Source organism: Candoia aspera, chromosome 3 (genome assembly GCF_035149785.1).
Source record: "Candoia aspera isolate rCanAsp1 chromosome 3, rCanAsp1.hap2, whole genome shotgun sequence".
Taxonomy (NCBI): Eukaryota; Metazoa; Chordata; class Lepidosauria; order Squamata; family Boidae; genus Candoia; species Candoia aspera.
The window spans coordinates 37,013,522-37,035,694 of NC_086155.1; the positions used below are offsets into that span (position 1 = coordinate 37,013,522).

Sequence of the window (22,173 nt, forward strand, 5' to 3'; positions counted from 1 at the left end):
AAATATGAAATGTTGCCCTACTTTGTAACCAACTTAATGATAATTTCTGTATTTTCCCTCCCTTCTCTTCTTGTTAGCATTCAAACCCAGGACACGCAGGTCCCTTCCCAGTTGTTTCAGTACATAACAATGCTATCAATCCAACAAGCCCTACAACAGCTACCATGGCAAATGCCAATCGTGGTCCAACAAGCCCATCCGTAGCAGCAATAGAGCTTATTCCATCTGTAACCAACCCAGAAAATCTACCTTCCTTGCCAGATATTCCTCCCATACAGGTTAGTAAATTATATCAAACAATAATGAAAGTTAACTAAATATTATGAAGTGAGGGTGAAGGATCTAGGAATGTTAAGCCTTGAAATGACTGAGGAGGGGTGCTATATCTCTTCTGTATCATCCCAGAGTGTAGGACATGGCCTTAATGGCCCTAAGTTACAGGAAGACAGATGTCAGTTGAACATGTGGGAAAACTTTCTAACAGCATGAACAGTTTGGAATGGAACCTATTACCCAGAGAGGCTGTAGTTCCCATTTGCTGAATGTGTTCAAGCAGAGATTGAATGTTATCTGTAATCAGTTGGTCTAATTTGGATTCCTGCACTGAGCAGGGGATTGGTTTCTTCTAACTCTGTGATTCTAATTAAGACATGGCTCTAAGCAAATAATTGGGTACAAGGAACTGAGATTATAAATAGGTAGTGGAAACTTCCCTGTACTATATACTAATAATATAGTACTACCAGAGTTTGTAACTTGCTTGTGTCTTAAATATCGTTGGTTCTTAAGATTTTGTAAGAGTTACTATATTCTGAGCTGAGTTTTTACTGTCGATTCATAGCCATGCTATTTCCTGTGTTCCTAAATATTGAGACAGGAATCAAATAAATAGAAATATTGACAAATATTCATCTTTGTTTGCCCTATTATATTGCTGGCTGTAGTTTTTTGATATCCTTCAGAGAAAATACAGATATTTGCAAGTGGTCATTTCTAGCACACTGCATTTACACTTGGCAGATTCACTGTATGACTGTTGTTTATTTCAGCTGGAAGATGCTGGTTCCAATAACTTAGATAATTTACTAAGTAGATATATCGCAGGCAGCCATCTACCCCCTCAGCCCATAAGCAGTATGAATCCATCCCCTGGACCCTCAGCCCTATCGCCAGGCTCATCAGGTAAGCTGGGAAAGGCGTAATGGCCATTTTAATTTCTGTATTTAAAACAACCAACACTTATTTTGAAATTTTATCCCTCTTTTTCTAACAACTTTCATAGTAATGTTGATGAATGTTTCTTGCTTCAGTGTATGGACTTTTTAATATCACTGTTTAGTTAAATTTAATCAAAGTACTTTTTTCCATGAGTAGGCAGATTTTTTTTCATGTAATAACATATATATGAAAAGACCATAAAATAATCTTATAACCTCAGTCTCAATAGAAGACAGGGTTTAGCTATTGCAGTTAAAATCTTCCTACGCGAGAAGGGCTAAAAATGGAAACCAAGTATAAATAAAATGTCATAACTTTTAAATTTATACCAGACCTTTTATCTCCAAGATGTTGTCTTCAGTAGACAAAAACTTATTCAAAATAAATGTAATTAATGTAAAGCCATTGCTTTTCCTTTTAAATGAAAATACGTTATACTTTATATAGTAAATGGTAAAATATAGTACTTTAAACTTTATATGGTAAAAGATAAACATTTGCTTCCGCAAAATACTGAATATAGTTTCCATTTGTTAATGAGCATGACAGCTGAATTAGATTTAGAAGATTTTGGGTTTGAATGCTGGTAGGTTTCTACTAAATTACATAATTGCTGGGATTAAAAATATGTAATACTTTAAAGTATGAACTGCTGAAGCTATGTATTGCCAGAAATGTTCCCTGTGATACACTGTTGTTGTAAACTCATTCATCCTTCCATAGGTTTATCCAATTCTCATACTCCTGTGAGGCCACCCAGTACATCTAGCACAGGCAGTAGAGGCAGGTGAGTGTATTGGCTTCAAAAACAGTGTCTTAATTCTAAAGGTATGTTGAAGTTTCCAGGGAGCTGAATGCATAGATGGGAAAATAAATTCCTGTTTAAGAGAAAGGTTGGGACTTTGTAATTTATTTATATGTCAAAAGGCGTGGAAGACATAACTAAATATTCTTTTCAATTTCAATAAGGATTGCCTATTCTAATGTACATCAGACTCATAAGCAGGGTTTCAAAGATATCTGATTTATTGAAGAATAGTATGCAGAATCACAAAGCTGAGAATGATGAAAGTGCGGCAAATTCAAACTAAAAACCCTCGGTGCAAACGAAATCCGTCCCCCCTTAGAATCTTCTCAATTCCACAATCCCAGGTGCTCCTAACGGTTTCTGATGGTCTGCGGGAAAAGTCCTTGAACAGAGAAAATAACCCAAACACATTCCATTGTCCTGATTTCACACACAGAGCTTGGTACAAGGTTTCACAGCAGCTCCCTCTCAAACAAACGCGCGCCAGCGCCATGGCATGTGAAACATGACGATGTATAAACTACATTGAAACAGTGAACATGACATTCTGCATCATATATAAAGTAAAGTCATTATCTAACATTTTTAATGTGCTCATTTACAATTTGAATATATACTTATAGTGGAAGAGAGTACCCTGAAAATTGGGTTGTTCCATTTGCTCCAGTAGGCAGGGCTAGAATATTTACCACAATCCTTTGAGTGAGAAGAATGCCCCTCCCTTCTATTTATGTTTCTGCCTAGCCCCATGTGCCAGCTGTTCTTTCTCTTTCTCTTCCCTTTTGTGTGTGCATACTGTACATTCCTCTTGTTTTGCCGCTCTTTCATGTATGAAAAATAGAAGTTGCTACACAGGAAGGTGGCTATTGCTTCTGTGGTGATTGTTGTTTTCATTGTTGCCTCTGATTTACAGAGAACTAAAAGATCAAGAGAAAGTGCAGATATATGGAATCTAAACTGGAGATAAGCACAACACTGCGAAACTGTATAACGTCTTTACTCTGTGAACTTTTGCTTAGGGTCCCCCATTTTTTTTTTTTGCTGCTTGAATAATTTTGTAAGAATTTTAATTAATCACATGGATGAATGCCTTCATGAAGAAGAACCAGCTTAAACAAACTTTTTGAAATAAACCTGACTTTAAAACACAAAACAATGAAAATAATGGTTCAGTGACATAATTTACTTTTGAAACTTTTCCTGTTGCTAAAACAACAAATTGAAGGTATTGGCAGAATAAAATAGTTGGAAATAAACTTTGCTATTCCTTGCAGAATGTTTAACTTGCCATTTTTTAATCTATAGTTGTTTTAGATGTGGTCATTTTCAGGATTCGGCAAACCAGTTTTCATATTAAGTAGAAATCATGCTTTAATATATTAAAAAATGAAAATGTATACACATACATTAAAAATGAAGAATTTGACAAATTTAACAAATAAAAATTTTAATTGCAGAGTAACTTCTGCTGATTTTGTTATTGCATAATGCTGTTCCATATACACTTTTTGGAGGAAGAATTTTATTAGACTAGGGAATGTTTATTTCTCAGAATTCTAGCAGAGGGATATTTAACTTGTTTAACTTTTATACTTTACAGCTGTGGTTCATCAGGCAGAACTGTTGAGAAGAACAATATTAGCTTCAAACCTGACCATGTAAAAGTTAAGCAAGAGCCTGGCACAGAAGAAGAGGTTTGTGGTTTTTCAGGACCTGTGAAGCAAGAAAAAACAGAAGATGGCAGGAGAAGTGCCTGCATGGTAAATTCTATTTGTGTATTATACCATTCTGACAGGCTTACTAAGCAATGGGGAGAATTGACACTTGTAACTTTCTACAGAGTACCCATCTTTATATATAAAATCAGTAGCTTCTGTTTCCCCGGATGTTACTATAGTGCTAGAAATATTTAACTTAATTCTACCTCAGTACCATGTTTTGTTTTCTTTGAACTTGTCCTTGACTAGATAACTAGATAACCAAGTTGATTTGGTTCAAAAATCAAACTAAGACAATGTGCAAACTAAGGTACTTGGCTTAGTATGAGCCAATTGTCGTTTATTCAATAACCCATGGTTAAACCTTGGCAGCATGATGTGTATACCGGAACATTGAACTGGATCCATACTTATTCATGTTTAGAATAGCTTACTAAAATAAATGGGAAAAGAAGGGACATCTAAGAGAATGTTTCTTAGTCTTTCAACTTATTCCTTTATTTTAGCTTAGCAGTCCTGAGAGCAGTTTGACGCCACCACTTTCTACAAGCTTACATCTGGAAAGTGAGTTAGAAGCACTAGGAAGTATAGAAAACCATGTAAAAACTGAACCAAGAGAACTGAACGAAAGCTGTAAACAGTCTGGACATGGTCTTGTAAATGGCAAGTCTCCAGTACGTAGCCTCATGCACCGGTCTCCTAGGGCTGGAGGAGAAGGCAACAATAAAGATGATGATCCGAATGAAGACTGGTGTGCTGTGTGCCAAAATGGGGGAGATCTATTATGTTGTGAAAAGTGCCCTAAAGTTTTCCATCTGACGTGTCATGTACCCACTCTCCTCAGCTTTCCAAGGTATGAAAATACTATTGTGCTACATGCCACAAGAGCTTGGTATGATTATTTGCAGAAGGTATAATATTGAATATTAAAGGTATAATATTGAGGTGGAGATGGCCCCTCTGCAGGTTGTGACTGTTTATATTGGAATGATATGTTCTTGGTGCATTAGGACTTTTAATTATTAATATTGGTGGTTTTTTAATATTGTTTTAAAGTGGTCTAAAAATAAATGTGTAACAAATAAATGCTACTATCCTACAGTCAGTTACACTGTAGCAGTTTTATACTTACATAACCATTACAGGAGATTCTGCTACTGGCCAACAGCCCTGTTCTGTGTGAAGCAATTATACTCGGTTTCAAGAAACAAAGTACTGTATTCCACCACCTCTTACATTCTTTGGGAAGAGTTGGTCTTCATAATCACATATGCCAGGCACTTGGTTAAAAAGAAATTGCAGTATGTTAGGCACAATCTAGTGGCATTATAGAAACTAAAAACCCTGTGACAAGTGAATTTGTGTTTCAGTTATTTTAGGAAAAAATGTTGGACATAATTTGTATTTTATTTCTATAATTTTTCTACAAAATCCTCCAAGTTTTTGCAAGGCCAGTACTGATTGTAATACGGGTAGTCCTCGCTTAGCAAACACAATTGGGACCAGCAACTCTGTCACTAAGCAAAGCATCATGTGACTGCAACAGACTTAAGACATCACATTCTGTTCAGCTGTTAAGTGAGTCACCGCGGGTCATTAAGCGAGCCATCATGTGACCACGACTTGCAATTTTACTGCCAGCTTCTCCATTGACTCTGCTGTCAGAAGCCAGTTGTGAAATGCTCAAATGGTGATCATGTAACTGCAGGATGCTGTAACAGTTGTAAATACCCGCTGGTTGCAAAGTGCCTGAATGTCAGTCATGTGACTGCGGGGATGCTGTGATGGTTGTAAATGTGAGGACTAGTTGTAAAGTTACTTTTTCAGCACCGTTGTAACTTCGAACAATTGCTAAACAGGGCAGTTGTTAAGTGATATCTACCTTTAATCAGTATTATGGCACTGAATATGGTATTCATCCAAATATGACTGTCTCTTGAAATACCTTTTCAGTCTTAAGAAAATATTCTAACATCTGTATTAGCTCTAAAACTGTCATTAAATATATGCCATCATAGATTCTCATGGGTGTCAACTAGCATGACTGGCCTTTGCAATCTCTGAATCTTCCTTTCCCATTTCTTAATATTCTGGTTTTGGGGAGAGAAAATCTTAAATTCTGATTGAAAGAAAGAAGAGCTTTCAGAAAAAATGATAGAATATATTGTGTCCCTATGTATATATATTGATTAATTAGAATTTTAAAATTTAGATTTTCTATTTGCAGATATTTAGGGGATTTATAATACGTTATCTAGATTTCTGGATGAATTTTTTCTTTTCTAGTGGAGAATGGATATGTACATTTTGTCGAGATCTTCTCAAACCTGAGGTAGAATATGATTGTGATAATTTGCAGCACAGTAAGAAGGGGAAAACTGCACAAGGATTGAGTCCTGTGGACCAAAGGGTAGGTGTCTCATACTTCAGGTATCTTGTTGTCAAACCAATTCAACCCAAAGCTCTTAGCTTTTTTGTATTGTATGTCCATTTATTTAGATTATATTTTATTTTACACAGTCAGTAACTGTCAGCCCCATTTTGTAAACCAAACCAAGAAACCAACTCTATGCGAAGGCTAAAACTACCTTTATTAATATTGGCTATAGTAACAGAATCTTGCAAGTCTGTCTGTGCTTCACTCCCCCCCCCCCGAATACTCATGTAAATTAGAGAGGTTTCTACCTAAGTCTTTTACACATGCCTTCTTGTTTTAGACTTAAGCCATGTTTTCCCTCTTGTTTCTTTTCAAACATGGGGAACAGCAACATCATAAGGATTCTTTTCCAAAATGTCTTTGCCAAGCTAAGGCCTTTTAACCTACTTTATCCAGGTTTATCATTTTCTTTATCTATAATAAGGCAATTTCATATTGTTGTCTTGCTCCTTGCATATCCATGAGCACATGAATGCTTTGGGAAGCCATAAGATAGACGTATATGGCTATGCATTGCCAGAATTTTATGAAATAGCTCTAGCATCATTACTGATCTAGTTTCAGAGCAATCTGCTTTTTGCCATGGATCCAATGTCATTGACTCATAATTCACCTAGTGCCATTCTTACTCCTGGCCACAAGGCCCTCTTATCAAAGACGAATGTGATGGATAGTATCCAGGGCTTGGTAGCAGCAGCCACATAGACTTTGGTTTTGGCAGCCTCAACATCAGGGACATTGGGTCTGTTCTCCATGCTGGCCCACTGACTCAGGCCCCTCAATCCCAATCCCTTCCACACAGAAAAAGTAAGTGGCACTAACAATATGAGGAATCTTCAAGTAAGAAAGTTACATATCATTAGGATGTGTCTCCTTCAGCTGTTTTGATTGAACCAAAGTAGCATTTGCTGTCTCTGCTGTCACAAACGTATTGTATTAGACTAGAAAAAGCATGCTTTACCTATTCAGCTCTTTCTGCCACAGATCAGCTTGGACATGGTTTTGTACCAAATGGCAAATTAAGTCAGTTTTCCATATTAAAATTGCAGGGTGGTGCTTTGTGGAGCTTGACAGATTCCCTTCTAGGTCTGAGAGAAGGAATTAGGAAGGATTCCCTGTGTTTTTTCTACTTTTGCACTTCATGTTTTAGGTATTTAGGTTGAGAGAGATCAGGATACTTTTGCACATCTCCATCTCCATTATAGGATCACATCTGCTGCAATTCTTGGAACCATTGTTGGACTGGGATATTTTTCCTCATTGAGATTCCTGTTTACCTCTGACATTGTAATTACCATGACCCACCTTACTAGAAACAAGATTTGCTTGGTTCTTGAGCGTTTATAGCTATGTAAAGCAGAGTTTTGCCAAAGTAACTGTCATGGACTTGCACCCTTCTGTTTCAGAGCACTTGCAACAAGCTCTTCAGATGTCTATTTCAGCTCTATGGACAAAATACTGCTTCCTGTGGTTCCCTATACTTCCCCAACAAGAGATAATAGAACCTTGGGTACCAAATCTTTGCATTGGCATATTGCTTCCCCTTCACTCCAGCCCAGTCATCATTCTTTGCTACTGCAAGAGATAGATTATGAACCTGTGAATTGATCTGAGAGAACCCTTACTTCTCTCTCGAACTAGCAATCAGAAATCAGCTAATTCTTCATCTCTGGATAGACTCTGTGATAAGCAAATGCTCTGCAAGACAGAGGAACTGGGCCTAGATGTTCTTAACTAATTGTATCCGGTTATCCATATTAAATATGGTGCTACCAGCACTTTTACAAGCAGCTCAGGACAAATGGTTCTATTGCTGCTAAAAGATGTTTGGAAAATGTCGGTTGAATGTGTGGATAAAACTGTTGGCTACTTTTTCAGCATTCCTCCCCAATTCTGTGGTGGCTGAGGCAGTGCGGGCCTAGGCCTATATGTAGGCTGACCATATTTCCTTGAGACAAAAATGGGATATTGGGATGGCAAAATGGGGCAGGGCTGGGCGACGGGCTGGATCGGCAGGCAGGAACGTCTCCAGTTTTCTCAACCTGGGAATCTTCAGATTCCTTCATTTGTGAGAGGCAAGGCTGGGCTGGAGAGTCTAGTGAATGGTTGTCCCCAACAAGCCATTCCTCCTCTGGCCATGCTTTTATGTTCTTTTCTTCCCGCCGTTTCAAGGCAGGAGCCAATTGGCTCACCCTTTGATCACTGCCTATCAGCTGATCCTGTTTTTTTCTTTTTAGGTTTCCCACCCGGTTGAGCTCTGCGGCTTTTTTCCTGCCGTTTCTGCTGAGCTCCTCCTCCTTCCACTCAAAGTCAGACTGCATTCTGACAGGTTTGCGGGAACTTTCAAATTTTTAAGTAAGGTTTTTAAGAAAACAGGACAATACGGACATTTATATTAAAACAACGGTACGGTCTGGAAATGTTAAAAAAAGGGGGACTGTCCCATTCAAAACAGGACATATGGTCAGCCTATCTATATGGCTTCAGTCAGCAGGGAGGGACATGAATTTAAAGCCAAGGGTGTCATTCTACCACTATTGTTGCCATTTTCTCTCTAGGGAAGCAGTGAATACAATGTCTTGTGTCCTGACCACTATATGTATAGATTATTCTTTGGAAATCAGGTAAACTTAGGGCTCATTTGAATATCTACCCTGTCACCTGATTTGCAGGCTTACTTCCATGACAACATGTTTTCCAGTATGTTGGGATAGGTTTTTTTCTTCTGTAACTTACAAGGGCCTCGTGCTAATTTGAACATTTTACATTTGCCTGAGGATAGATGCTTAGAAATGTAATTCTTCTAAGGAAGGAGCATTGATTCACAACAGTAGATCTTAATCTTGATGATGATTATTTCACTTGGGATCTGCTCTCAAAATAAGCATATCTTCAAGTTTGCTGTTGGTACTGACTACCAGTTTCAAGTGCTTCTTTTTTACTTCTTTGCCCCTCAAGATTGTTCACAGATTGTGTAGTGGGGGTTTTGATATGCCTGTATATGGACATCTGGCTCTTATTAGAGTCTTCTCATTACTTTCTCTCCAGCCATGTCTGCTTTGCCCTGGGCCCCTCTGAAATGTAGGCCTATACATAAATTATGAAATCCATCAGGCCCAATGCTTTCACTTCATTGAAGCCATACTTGATGCCATGCATGTTTGGGCCTCCCTACTGGAGAAGCAGTGCCTCCCTTAGTGGTTATGTCAAGGATTATTGGGACACATCCTGCTGTACAGGTAGTCCTTGCTTAACAACAGTAATTGGGACCAGAATTTCCATTGCTAAGTGATGCGGTTGTAAAGCGCGACTTCACATGACTGCACTGCTTAGCGGCAGCAATCCCGGCAGTCCCCCTTGCTGTCGTTAAGCGAGGATAGCTGGTTGTTAAGCGGGCATCTCCTTGCAACTTCCTGCCACCTTCCAACAATCAAAGTCATTGGGGAAGCTGGCAGGAAGTTGCAAGTCCCAGGCTGGCAGACAGGTAAACAACTGTTGCTGGGTGGGAGAATAGCAGCACAGACTGCAGCGGCATACTCAACTGTTTTTGGGCCCAGGGGTGGCTGCTGCCGAGTGGGGAGGGTACGCAGATGGTTGTGGTGGTGCATGTGTTTTCGGGCCCAGGGTTGACTGCTGCTGGGTGGGGGAGGGTAAGTGAGAGCCGGTTGCTAAGTGCCTGGATCACGATCACATGACTGTGGGGGTGGTGTGACGGCTGGAACTTTGAGGACTGGTCACAAGTACCAGTTGTCCAGCACTTCACTACTTCGAATGGTCACTGAGCGAGTGATCAATAAGCAAGGACTACCTGAATTGCTTCAAAGGATATCCAGTTGTTGGTTCTGATTGGCTCTACAACCACAACACACAGGTTAGGTCAGCATTAAATGTTCGATCTTTTCTTTCCAACTCCATGCACACCCAGCTTTGAAACATAATAAAGGTCTACTATTCTTTTCTCAACTAGGTTTGCCAGTTTCCCCCAATCCATTCCCAACAGCAATGATGAAACATATATTTGAGATGGGAGCTCTATACAACAAGCCAATTATTCATCTTGAAGTTTCCATTCATATCATTTTTTGAAAACAGCTGGCAGCTTGCAGTCTCTCAGTGCATTTCAAACTATTCTATTAAACCATACTATTTGTTTGCATTCAGTAATTCAACCAATTTTATACATAAGGGATGAATGTGATCTTACTCCTTGTTTTTCCATGAGACTTTGGTTGTTTTCTCACTTGCCTACTGCATCTGGCCTCTAAAAGTCAGATAACAACTAGATGGAAGCAGAGAGCTAGAGTTTTCTGTATTTTTGGTTTCCACCTAGTGGTAATCTGGATTATTTATTTATGTAAGTAATTTGATTTAGGTGTCACCTGACTCCACACTGGGTGGCTCACAATATAGCAGAGTGGGGCCAATATGTCAGTCTGCTGTGACATGGCTTTTCAAGTCTTCAGTCAGTGGGGAGCCAATAATTTCACCATCATGGACAATATGCAATCCCATTGTCTAGGGTGAGGACTGGGAAGAGATCCCTGGGGATGTATAGAAGTGTTCTTTGACTAAGCCACTTTTCTATGCATTTCCTCCCATCCTTCTATTTACCAGGAGAATGAATCAGCTTCAACACAATCTGAATCAGTGAATTCTCACTATTTTGTGATGGTCCCAGCAGTAGTAGCATTTCTGGTCTTTTACATTTGAAGAACTGTAGTTACAGAAGAACTATAATTCTTCCTTGCTAGAGGTCTGAGCCCATTTTTGGTCCCATTTGTGCAGAATACCTTCTAAATCTCTTTGTTTCTGGCAGTTACTTGTACTCATTGAATTTTTTCCTTCCTTTAGTTATTATCCTGGAGAGTTTTGCCTGTGTTTGGTATTTTTCTATCTCTTTCTGTCCATGCAGTTGTCCTGTGTCATGAGTGAGCTGAAGTTTGGCCATTTAATGTTCCAGTGCTTTTACTTTTTTTGTCAGGCAGTATGAAAGCCTGAGTGGTGCATGTAGAAGCTATTGCTGTTTCTGGCAGCAATACCACAAGTATGACAAATTATAATCAGAGAGGTGCGTCCACGCATCTTCTGTTCTTTATAGCTTTTAGGTTATCATCACCAATAAATACATTTTGCTTTCTTCTTGCTCCCTTCATAGGTCTGCCTCTGAACTAATTTTATTGGGCACTTCTGTTGCAAAGGTTGCTGACATGCTCCAATTCACCTAATTGTGAAACACTTGCTGCCTTATTTTTTAAAAATATATCTAAAGCAACTTTTGTTTGCTTAGAAGGGAAGACACAATGAGCAGTCAAGCAAGTTATAGGACACACCCTTTCAATCAGTAATCATACTTTTTTTTCCTCACAAACCTGAGCATATTGCTTCTCTAATTCACATTTTTGTATTTTGAGGGGATACTGGCATGGACTATATGGGATTCTCAGGTGTGTTTAGAGGGTTTTAACTGAGCTAATGACCATGGCCAATTGTAGGAAGTAAGTGATTTCATTACATCAACAACTTAATTGAAACTGAATAAGCGTAATTCACTTCACTGGTTATAATGTAACAAGCTGTACATGACTTAGGATGAATTGTCTCCCAGGAACCATAAAACTACACAGATCTCTAGTAATTGGAAGGACTATGTTCCCCTGTATAGATCTATTTTAAAGTTTTGGGGAGACATTTCAAATTGAAGTATATTTGGCAGGAATTTGAGGTACTGCCTTCTGAATGGCTATTCCCAGCCTTTGGAATTCTTTGCCAAGGAAAACTGCTGTGCCCTGTCTGCCTTTTGCTAGTGGGCAAAGACTATTTTCTTTAATTAGGCTCATAAGCTGGCTTATAACTATGTTTCATGTGGATTTCCCTTATCATTTTGATTGATACTTTAGTTGTTTGGATTTGTTTTTACTTTATCATATTTGCTTTATTGCTACTGAACAGCAGTTAATGGAAAGGCAGAATAATAATATTGATACATGGAATATGTTGTGCTCCGTATTGTGATAATCAGTAGTGTACATGGTTTTTTTTTAAAAAAAATTGAGAAATATATAGATGGTGGTTTAGGCCTGTTGGTGACTGTTACCTTGAAAGGATACCTTGACATTCAGAAGTAGCACATACACTTAGAAACATGCTGTATTGTAAGTAGTGTGAGACTAGGCTGAAGCTGCCATAACTAAAGATGAAGCAGGCACGTAAGCAAGAGAGGACAAAAGCCAGGAAACTTGTCTAAAAGATCCCTTCAGGGAGGTAAATAAGAAGGAAGCAAGCCATTAAGAAACAAAGGAAAAATATCACCTGAACCAGACAAAGGAAGTTGGGCCTGAGCACATGGAAACCCCCACCCCAATCCCATCAACAGCTACCAGACTTGTAAATAACAAGGCAAGAATAGTTGCCAGTCTTGTGAATCAACAAAGCAAGGACTTTTGGGGATAAATGGGGTCCCAAAGCCCACCCATTCCTTGAGTCCTCCTTGGATCCAGACTTGGAGGCTTCCATCCCTCTAGCTAGTGCCTGGCAGCTTAATTGGACATGGGTAAACAAACAAAAAAAAGGTGAATGAGCGTGTGTGTGCATGTGAGGAAGAGCAGATGTACCTTGCAACCAGTAAAGTTTGCTGTTACTTTAAATTCACTGGGTCTCCGTGTATTACAAAGAACCTGTTGTGCCTCAGTGTTTGGTTGGAAGTTATTTGTATGTGTCCCTAACTATTTCCCGGCTGTTGACCAGGACTTTGTGTCTTGTCTGCTCAAGCCACACCTATCTGGAAAATCCAGGTAGAAAGCAAGGGGGGCTGACAAGATCCGTGTGCCTCAACAGGCTGCAAGAGGGTGAGTGAGTGGCCATAAGCCAAACCTGGGAGCAGTTTTTGAAATGCTTTACAATCCTGAAGGTTACTTCCTTGTGACTTTGTTCATACACAGAACTGTAAAGGCAAAAGGGAATTAGTTGCATGGAAATTTAAATCTTTATATAACTGATCTCTGTTTATTCCAGGTAATCTAGATGTTGTTTGTTTGTTTGTTTGCAGACTGAATTAGGCTTTGAGAATGCTGTTATTCTGACAATTGTAGGATAGGTATATAACTAGTTAACAAAAATGCAGTCTTTTAAGAATGAAGCTGTATTAATTGAATTTGTTTTTCCTCTGCAAGAAATGTGAGCGCCTCCTACTTTATCTCTATTGCCATGAGCTGAGTATTGAATTCCAAGAGCCAGTTCCAGCCTCGGTGAGTGACTTCATATACATTATTTGGAGATGATAAAATGCAGATTTTACTTTTAGGAGTCTGAAATTCGTGATCAGCATTTGACAGTCATAATTGCTATTAGGTTATGAATGTTATTTTGCAGTCTGTATTTTTTAGTATCTGGTCACAAAATCCTTTGGATCAGCAGAGTTGAAGGAGCTATAGACCAGAATCCCCACATTTAAAATAAGACCACAATTTCACATTTTTATTGTATTTTTTCAAATAGTTTTCAAAAAGCTTGTGAGGATTTTAAAAATAAGAATGCTTCACATAGACAAAATTCTACCATAAAAGCATACTTCTTAAATTTTCTCTCTTATAACTTGACTGCATTTTTTTCTGAACAGATACCAAACTACTATAAAATAATAAAGAAACCCATGGATCTATCTACAGTAAAGAAAAAACTGCAGAAGAAACATTCACAACACTATCAGACGCCTGAAGATTTTGTGGCAGATGTTCGGCTGATCTTCAAGAACTGTGAACGGTTTAATGAAGTATGTTAACTTCCAACCTGTAGAATTGTTTTGGCTGATGAAAAACCTGCTCTCTATCTTCACTCAGACATTAATCACAAGTGTTTCCAAATTCTCTGTGGAATGGAAGTAGATTAGCGTCCCATGTATAAGCTGTACAAAGATATGGCTGGGCACAGATGGAGCTTCAGGCTTACAGTCTCTTATTATATATAGAAATGATAATGTGAATTGGATCCTGAGAACATGCTTGCTCTTTGAGTCTCTACTCATTTTAATAGTGAGCCAGTTAGATGCTGGGTTGCATTAGTGTATGTGCACAAGCTATTTCACATAGGGCCTCTTCTTTTTTGTGGGGAAATTTTCCTTTTATTAGCACATTGTTACCTAATCCAAGCAGCTTCAGATGAGAAATTTGGCTCAGAAATCCTCTTTGTGGGAATGATTTGATACGTAAAAGGCATTAAAAGCAGTGGAAAACAGGATAGGCCATTAATAAATAATTTTACTTATGGATTAAATACATGGTTTTAAAAATTAAAAACACAGATTACCTTTATATCCAGAGCCTTTTGTGCTCCTAAGAAAAATGGTAAACGATTTTCAAAGTTGTGTAATCTTAAATCAAGATTACATCAAGATTTTGATTTAATAAAATAAATCTTAATTCAAGATCTAAACACGCAGAGGGCTTAGGCTATCAGTAGCTAAATGAGTTATAATAGTCAGGGCAGGAATTGTGATGGAAATAGCTGGAGGAGGGTACTGATGACTACCTGGCCTTCTAATGACAACTGAGTAGCTGCTGTTTAAAACTGGACATTGAACCAGATGGACCCTCTGTCTGCCTAAATAGCATTTTCAAAAAAGTTTGGAAACTATTCTGCAAGGCAGTCTGTTAGGTTCCATTTTTTGGTTGAATATTTTAATTAGATTCCTTATTACAACATTTGAAAGTCTATCTTGCTAATTTAGACAGTTTAGATATCAAAGTCCTCTTAAAATAAAACCAAACATGAATGATTGATAATTTTAAATATATAGGGAAAAAATATTACCTAGATGGCAATGTGAGTATAAAAATGAGCTCTGAAATAATGTGGTTTTTGAAACATATTTGATTACATATGCATCAAAAATGTAGCATGTGAACTTCAATTAATACACAAAATTTGTGAAAAAGGAAATATATAATAGGTACCTAAGAGATTTCTTGACCAAGAAAATTGGTCCAGATTTAATCATACTTAAATTAGACCTGTTAACATCTGCAGAAAAGACTTGAATCCAGTTCATATCTATATTATTGAACTTTAAAACTGTTATTGTTTACATAATTCAGAGGCAACTCCCATTGATTAGTGGGTTTTATTTAAATATGCTTAGAGATTATTGAAAAATAACCCTGAACTCTCTGTAGGACAGAACTTGAAAGTCTTCTTTTTCATGTATTTTAAGATGGATTAAAATTTTTGTCCTTGTTTGATATTAATATCTGCATATAAAATTCTAATTGTAAAATATCAAAAATGTAAATGTCTAAAGTTTTAAAAGTATTGAGTTACCGTAAGCAGCTGGAACTTGACTTTTAAATTTGGATTGTAATAGGTGAGGCCAAAGAATTGTATTTTTCAAATAAAACCAATTTTAAGAAAATTTATTGCACTCACTGTGAAAGGAAAATTTTGTGGGCACATACATGCAGCTAGAACTTCAGGACAGACCAAGAAAGAAAGCTGCCCTCTTTTCTTATTACAGCAGTTACATTTATAGCATGACAAGAAAGACTGAACTGGAAAGTAGTGGGCTGGCACTTTCTTGAGAAGAAATAACAAAGGAGGTCCTGATGGAGGAAATAACTACTGACCATTTATAACACAGCTGTCCCTATTTACTGTGAGGCTTAACTTTGGGTTTCTGTGGTTGGTATCAGTTTTGCAGGACTGATCCTTTGTTAATGGATCACATACCCAAAATTCAACAATGGGGCCTTAAGAAGTCACCTCTGTGCCACAGATTTTTAGAAATAAATTGCCATCATGGCTGAGTTTAATCATCCATTCCTGTACAGTCTCATAACTTTAGAAGGGATTATAATTTCCTTTTTTTTGACTCTGGTATCCTTTTTAGATGATGAAAGTTGTTCAAGTTTATGCAGAAACACAAGAGATTAATTTGAAGGTAAGCTTTTCAGACCATGCACACTTGCTGAAAAGATGTGCATTACCAATTGGTGAATGTTACTATCTTTTTTACTTTGCAGGTTGATTCAGAAGTAGCACAGGCAGGGAAAGCAGTTGCATTATACTTTGAAGATAAACTTACAGAGATATACCCAGGCAGGATCTTCCAGCCTTTACCTGAATTCGAGCAAGAAGAAGAGGATGCTGAAATAACAGATGACTCAGATGAAGATTTTATACAGCCACGTAGAAAACGCCTAAAATCAGATGAAAGGCCGGTGCATATAAAGTAAACTGATTAAATGGACCCAAACTATTGTAAAGAAAAAAGTATTTAAGTGTTCCTGGGATATTATCATGGCTTTAGCAGCCATTTTATTGAAACAGATAGTGTTCAGACAGTATTAGATTACAAAAAGCATTTGTACAGAAACATTCTTGTCTAAGGGGGAAAAGCTTTCAACTTCTGTTATTGCTTTTGCATTTTGTGTGTGTGTTTTTTAAGTGATGGATTTTATTTTACTTTTTCACTCCTTCATTTGCAGAGGTTTGAGATCGTTAACATTCATATAAGAAGCAAGTTTTTATATGATGATATTTGTATGAACAATGAACTCTTGTCACCACTTAATAACTATTTCTGCAGGATTGGACCAAGACAAGTCATATTTCATTTTCATACTGGGCTGCAGTTTAAATTCTAAGCAACCTTTTTCTTAATGCAACCACAAGTGTGGTTTTTTTTTTTATTTTTGAGATTCAACATCTCATCTAAGTGATAATGCAAGTATCATACTCTGTTGGGTCAAATAGCTAGGTCCCACAGTCTTTTACTATGTATAGAAGTATCATAACATCATCATTAAATCATCCTGAATTGGAGAATGGTGGAGTGCGAGTTCTTCATATGTGCTTTATTGACTGGTTACATTTCATGCTTTTAAGTAGGATTCATGATACTAAAGGAAGTCCTATGCACAATACACTTCAGCACCCTTTTTATATTTTGCCTATTTTTCTCCCCTTGTAAGGCAGGATGTTGGCTGCAAAACTGGTTATATAGATTTTAGTACTTTCAGAACTAGGGTATGATGTTAATAACTGGTGACTGTCCAGTCTTCCCTACTAACAGTTTCTGATAGACTGCTATCAGCAAACTATAACTTTGTCAACTACCAAATGTGTAAAATTTCTTGTATTCACTCTGTCTTATTTGTAAATAATGGTACTGTAAATTCTTTCAGGCAGCAACATTTGCTGGACTGTTTTTAAGCTAATATGTATTCTTACTAATGTTCCTAATCAAGAACAGATTTGTAATATGCTCTTTATTTCTTAAACTGTTCATAATTTGAAGTTCTATGTTATTTTGTTAGAGCTACTCAGTTTTCTTCAGAAGCAGCTTAAATGAAATACTGAAGAGAATAATGTGCCCTTTGAGGCCAAGTTACTTGTCCATCCTTAAATCTAGAAAATGGACCAGCATATCAGACAGAAAACCTAGGTGAATAATAATATGCAGTAATTGTGCATAAGTAAGCTCTTCACTCTGCCTTGATAGCAACTTTAAGAGAAGAAAAATCTGCATTATTGTAATTCAGTGTTGAACAGGTAAAAATCCTTATATGCTTGGCTTAAGTCTGTATTGAACTATAAAACTATTTCAAACCCTTGTATAGAATATTTTATTTTTATGCCAGTTTCAAAAAGGCAAACTACACTGAGGTGACCAAAATAAAATTTTACTGTGACATTGAGTGTAATTCATTATGGCCAATAGTTCACAGTATATAAAGAATTGACCTATACAGTAGAGTTGAATAGTTTCTATTATACTATGTATTCCCAGTGATTCCCTAAAGAGTTTTGATTCAAATGCCTGAGTTCATTTTCCCTGTACAGACATACAAAGAGGCAAACAGGATGATTCTCTAACATGAAAAGTGATTAAAGATATTTATGACTTTAATCCACTTTCATAGATAATCTTTAACAGTATATTCAAAATAGAAGGATCCAAGAGAGTCCAGGGATTTATTAAGTATTTTCACAAAAGGTTTTATTTAACAAATGAAGTAATTCTAAATTGTCTGTTATATGCATATATATTAGCCTATATTATGACCAAATGAAACTTAGAGAAGAAGTCAATTCAGAGAGATTGGAAGAAAGTTTCATGATCATGGCTGTCGTGGCTGTCCTTTCCATATATAAAAGGCAACATTCTAACTGGGCTGTGTCATGTTTTCTATATATAGTATCGCTGATTATCCATTTCTCCAAATGTAGAGATGAGATTATTCAGCTAGTGAGTTCTTATATACAGGTAATCAGTGTAGCCTAGTTTGAATTTCACTTTTTATTTGCAGTTGAGAATATGAGGGTGAACAAGAGCTTGTTCTCTCTTAGTGTGTTGACTATACAACAAGTTCCCACAAAATATTAATCCATGCACTTATTAGAAGCATTAAATGCAAGAACAAAATGCTAAATATCAGTTGGATGAAATAGTACTTCTTATGCATACTGCAGTTCTTTGTATCTCAATTTATAATGGATCTATTTGTTACTTAAGTAAAATATATGCAGATTCCTTTCTGCAAAAGAGAATTGGTGTTGAGCTAAATTAGATTTCTTTTCCAGCCTTGAAACTGCAATGGAAAAGTAAATAATAATCTATTCAGATTTTAGTGTATTCAAATTGTATGAATGCCTTTTTATTTTTTGAACAACCATGATTTGTGACATGTTGATTTGATCATCTACTATCTGAAACATAATGGATAATAACATTCTGCATAGACTCTACAAATTGCCAGAGTCTGTTCTTGAAGAATATATTCATAGATGGAAAAGCTTTGTGGTCTTGAGATTTTCCCAGTGACGGTAAGAAGTGTACTGCAAAATAACTGTTCTGCCACCTGCACAGTTGAAGAGAAGCCTGTGTTTGGCAGATCATGGATGCCTGTGCAATTACTGAGCTATGCTGGGTTTGAAAACATACTTTATATTGGAGTATGTCCTTCTTTGTGTATCTGGTTTCTAGTGGATAGTGGAGCTTTCCTTGCATGTGAAATGGATTTACCTGGGCTTCATAAATTGCAATGTAACTTGTATCTGATGTGGTCCCAAAATACTCTGTCATATAATTTGACTCTTAAGCTATGATTTCAAATAGTTTTGTTGAAAAAAACAAATCTCTCTTCCTCATTGTATAGGTTCCAAACATTTAAGTTAATCCAAAGAAGAAAAAGGCAGTTTGCTTTGAAACAGGAAGGACAACAAGTGTACAGCGTGCTGATTGTGGACTTCTCAATTACCTCAGCAGGTCCCCTGCCTTGTAATTACTAGTGATTAGTGTTAGTTTAACCAGCTAAGTATGTTCAGGTCTTACTTAACTGTGCCCTGCAATTAAGTGTCCTATCATATACTATTAAGGCTGATTTACTATCCAAAAAAGGGTGTTTTTGCCCCTAGCTTTTAAAGTAGATACTGTATGCTGTAAAATGTAGATAGCCTTTTTCATGAGAAAAATTCCCATTAATAATATTTGAGGTGGCATTGACTGTCAGCGTACTCAACACTGGATAGAAAATGTTTTATAAACATTTCTGCAAGCCACTGCATCAAAGTAGTATTTTTTAACAAATCACCCCAATTTGCCATTCTGTTGTATAATGTAGTTTTATTAGCCAGTCCTATTTACGTGAAAGTTATGGCAACACTATCTTGAAGTTGAAAATGTAACGTGCTGGATGTAGGCTTTCTCTCTTACTTTTTCCATCTCTTCTTAGCAAAAAGCAATAAAACTGCTTTGTCTGTTGCCTGTTTAGCATGGCAGGAATCCATTTCCTTTGGGTAGTGGTTTTATAGGAAGGTTTTTGTATGTGTATCACCCAAGTCTAGCTTTTAACAAATAAAGTGTGCAGTTATAGTGTGGCATTTTATTTTAAAAATTGGGGAAAGTTAACATATTTTTTTAAGAAGTAGGTGTTTCAGTAAATAATGGAGGTACTTTTTTAAAAACTTTATATGCCACAATTTACATAGGCCTATTTCAAACTAATTAATAAGATTGTGATTTCGGATATGGCTACCACTTCTTTGTTTCAATGGTGCATGTGCAGTAACTCCACCCATTGTAGGTTTTTGTGTCCCCCCCCCCCTTTGGTCAATTTGCTACTCTACTTTTAAAATGCATCCTAATCAAAATTGTTTTGAAAACAAGCTATTTTGATTTTTATTTAGTAGCTGATTGACAATGATAAAATACAGCTTTCTCTTTTCTATTCAATTCTTTTCCGTAGGGAGCTGCTGTTTTCTTTTAAAATGATCTGTGACTTTGTATAAACAAATTCAAAGAATTTTATAGATCTCACACGTTTCAGCATTCCCCTTAGTGTGAACATAAATTTTGAAATGGAAAGTGATGCATGTTAAAGGCCTGCCAATGTAGGCATTCAATTCAAAATGCCATTAAACATGTATATATCAGGTCGATAAAGATTTGTGCAATTGAAAGCCTGTTTTAATTTTATATGTAAACATACAAATCAAAGGGTTCAATTCCCAGTATTCATTCTTTCTGGTAATTAAAACTGGTACTTTTTGCACATAGTTAACTTTACTGATTCTTTTTAAAAAGTGCTGTTTCTGTGGTATTGTATTCTCTGAATAATATTTAATTTTTTTTAACAAGTTAACGTTTCTAATTGTTCAGTTCCTGTGTTTTTTGGCTGGTGTGTAATAAAGGCATTTTTCTTTACATGATTATTTAATACATTTAGCAACCTGTAAATATTTCTTGTTAAGTGCTCTGGAATGTGGTGTAGCAATTGTACTAGAACAGTTTCAAAAAAGCATTGTTTTGAAAACCACTTTGTTTTGGTTATTTCTATTAAATTAGAAAAGGAAGAACTTTCCAAATGAGTATTGTTTTGTAAACTCAAGGCCTTCCTGGACCTATTGATACTGTTTTATATGATAAATTATTAGTATGGGAAAATTTTAAAAATCTGGGCAGCATCTACACAGTGTCTTAAGAATAAAGGTTACGACTTAGCATTACTAAATACACATATGAGCCTTTTACAAGGTCACTGTATGGGTGGATGTAATTCATTTAAAAAACAATTTAAACGAGCATACATAAATAAAATCCTCAGTGTACACAATATGGCGTTTCACTTTGAAAAATGAATGAGACTGAAGAGACAATGTTGCCTTCGTTATTAAAAAAAAATCTGTATTTTCCATCTTTCTATTCAGGGTGTCCTTCCACTTTGAACATCATGTATTCTACAATATTAACTGTCCTCTTACGTTTTATTCACCTGTTTGTACCTGAGTGTAAATAGATGAGCTGATGTGGAAGGTTATTTGTGGATTTCATTTAATTATGATTGCTACATAGGCTATAGATGATAAGAATGAAAACCTTTATAGAAAGTAAGCAATGTTATAGCACTGCTTAATGAAATGTGAAGAGCTTGATTTGCAAATTAGTTTTGTTCCTTGCTATGTTACCTCATGACAAATCTTTTTGCTTGTTTGTTTCTGGAAGGTCTATTCCCATAAATGAATACACACTTAGCCACTGTGAAGTGAGCACAATATTGGTTTTTCATACAGTTAGCTCCTATCTATAATCCATAGATAGAGGGGAGATCCAGACTTCACTATCAAACTGACCACCATGCTGAACTGGTTACCCTTGGAGATAACTCTGGGCCAAACAAGTAGTGCTGTGTGTTGCTCAGATAGCAAAGTGCAATCCATTCTTCTCTTTGAGAATGAAGGACAGGGCTTAGTCTTGCCAGCGCATCTGCTCCCTTCCCTACTGTGGTATTCAGCCTAGCTATCTTTGTGGGTTGGCTTTTGTGCTTTCATCCTCTTGTATTGTCTCAGTTTAACCTCATGCACTTCTTGTATTTTGAAGAAGGAGAAGTCTGAATGTTAATCTTGGGAGTTTATTCCTATAGTCTTTTTTTCTTTAGATACTTTCCACCTAGCCTCTTTTTACTGCTAGTGAGTTGTGTATGTTCATACTCCACAAATGGGCA

General features: G+C 36.8%; 1 protein-coding gene across 1 annotated transcript in view; it reads left to right on the forward strand.

The window, feature by feature from the left end:
- TRIM33 (tripartite motif containing 33) overlaps window positions 1-20,879 on the forward strand; it is a 72,564-nt gene extending 51,685 nt beyond the window's left edge. Inside the window, exons 11-20 of the mRNA XM_063297392.1 lie at window positions 78-278; window positions 1,050-1,182; window positions 1,942-2,005; window positions 3,627-3,786; window positions 4,251-4,597; window positions 6,031-6,154; window positions 13,351-13,425; window positions 13,797-13,949; window positions 16,059-16,109; window positions 16,192-20,879. Coding sequence (XP_063153462.1) covers window positions 78-278; window positions 1,050-1,182; window positions 1,942-2,005; window positions 3,627-3,786; window positions 4,251-4,597; window positions 6,031-6,154; window positions 13,351-13,425; window positions 13,797-13,949; window positions 16,059-16,109; window positions 16,192-16,404 — 1,521 coding nt within the window. The 3' untranslated portion in view covers window positions 16,405-20,879. The remainder of the gene's footprint in view (window positions 1-77; window positions 279-1,049; window positions 1,183-1,941; window positions 2,006-3,626; window positions 3,787-4,250; window positions 4,598-6,030; window positions 6,155-13,350; window positions 13,426-13,796; window positions 13,950-16,058; window positions 16,110-16,191) is intronic.
- Window positions 20,880-22,173: the final 1,294 nt, after the last annotated feature.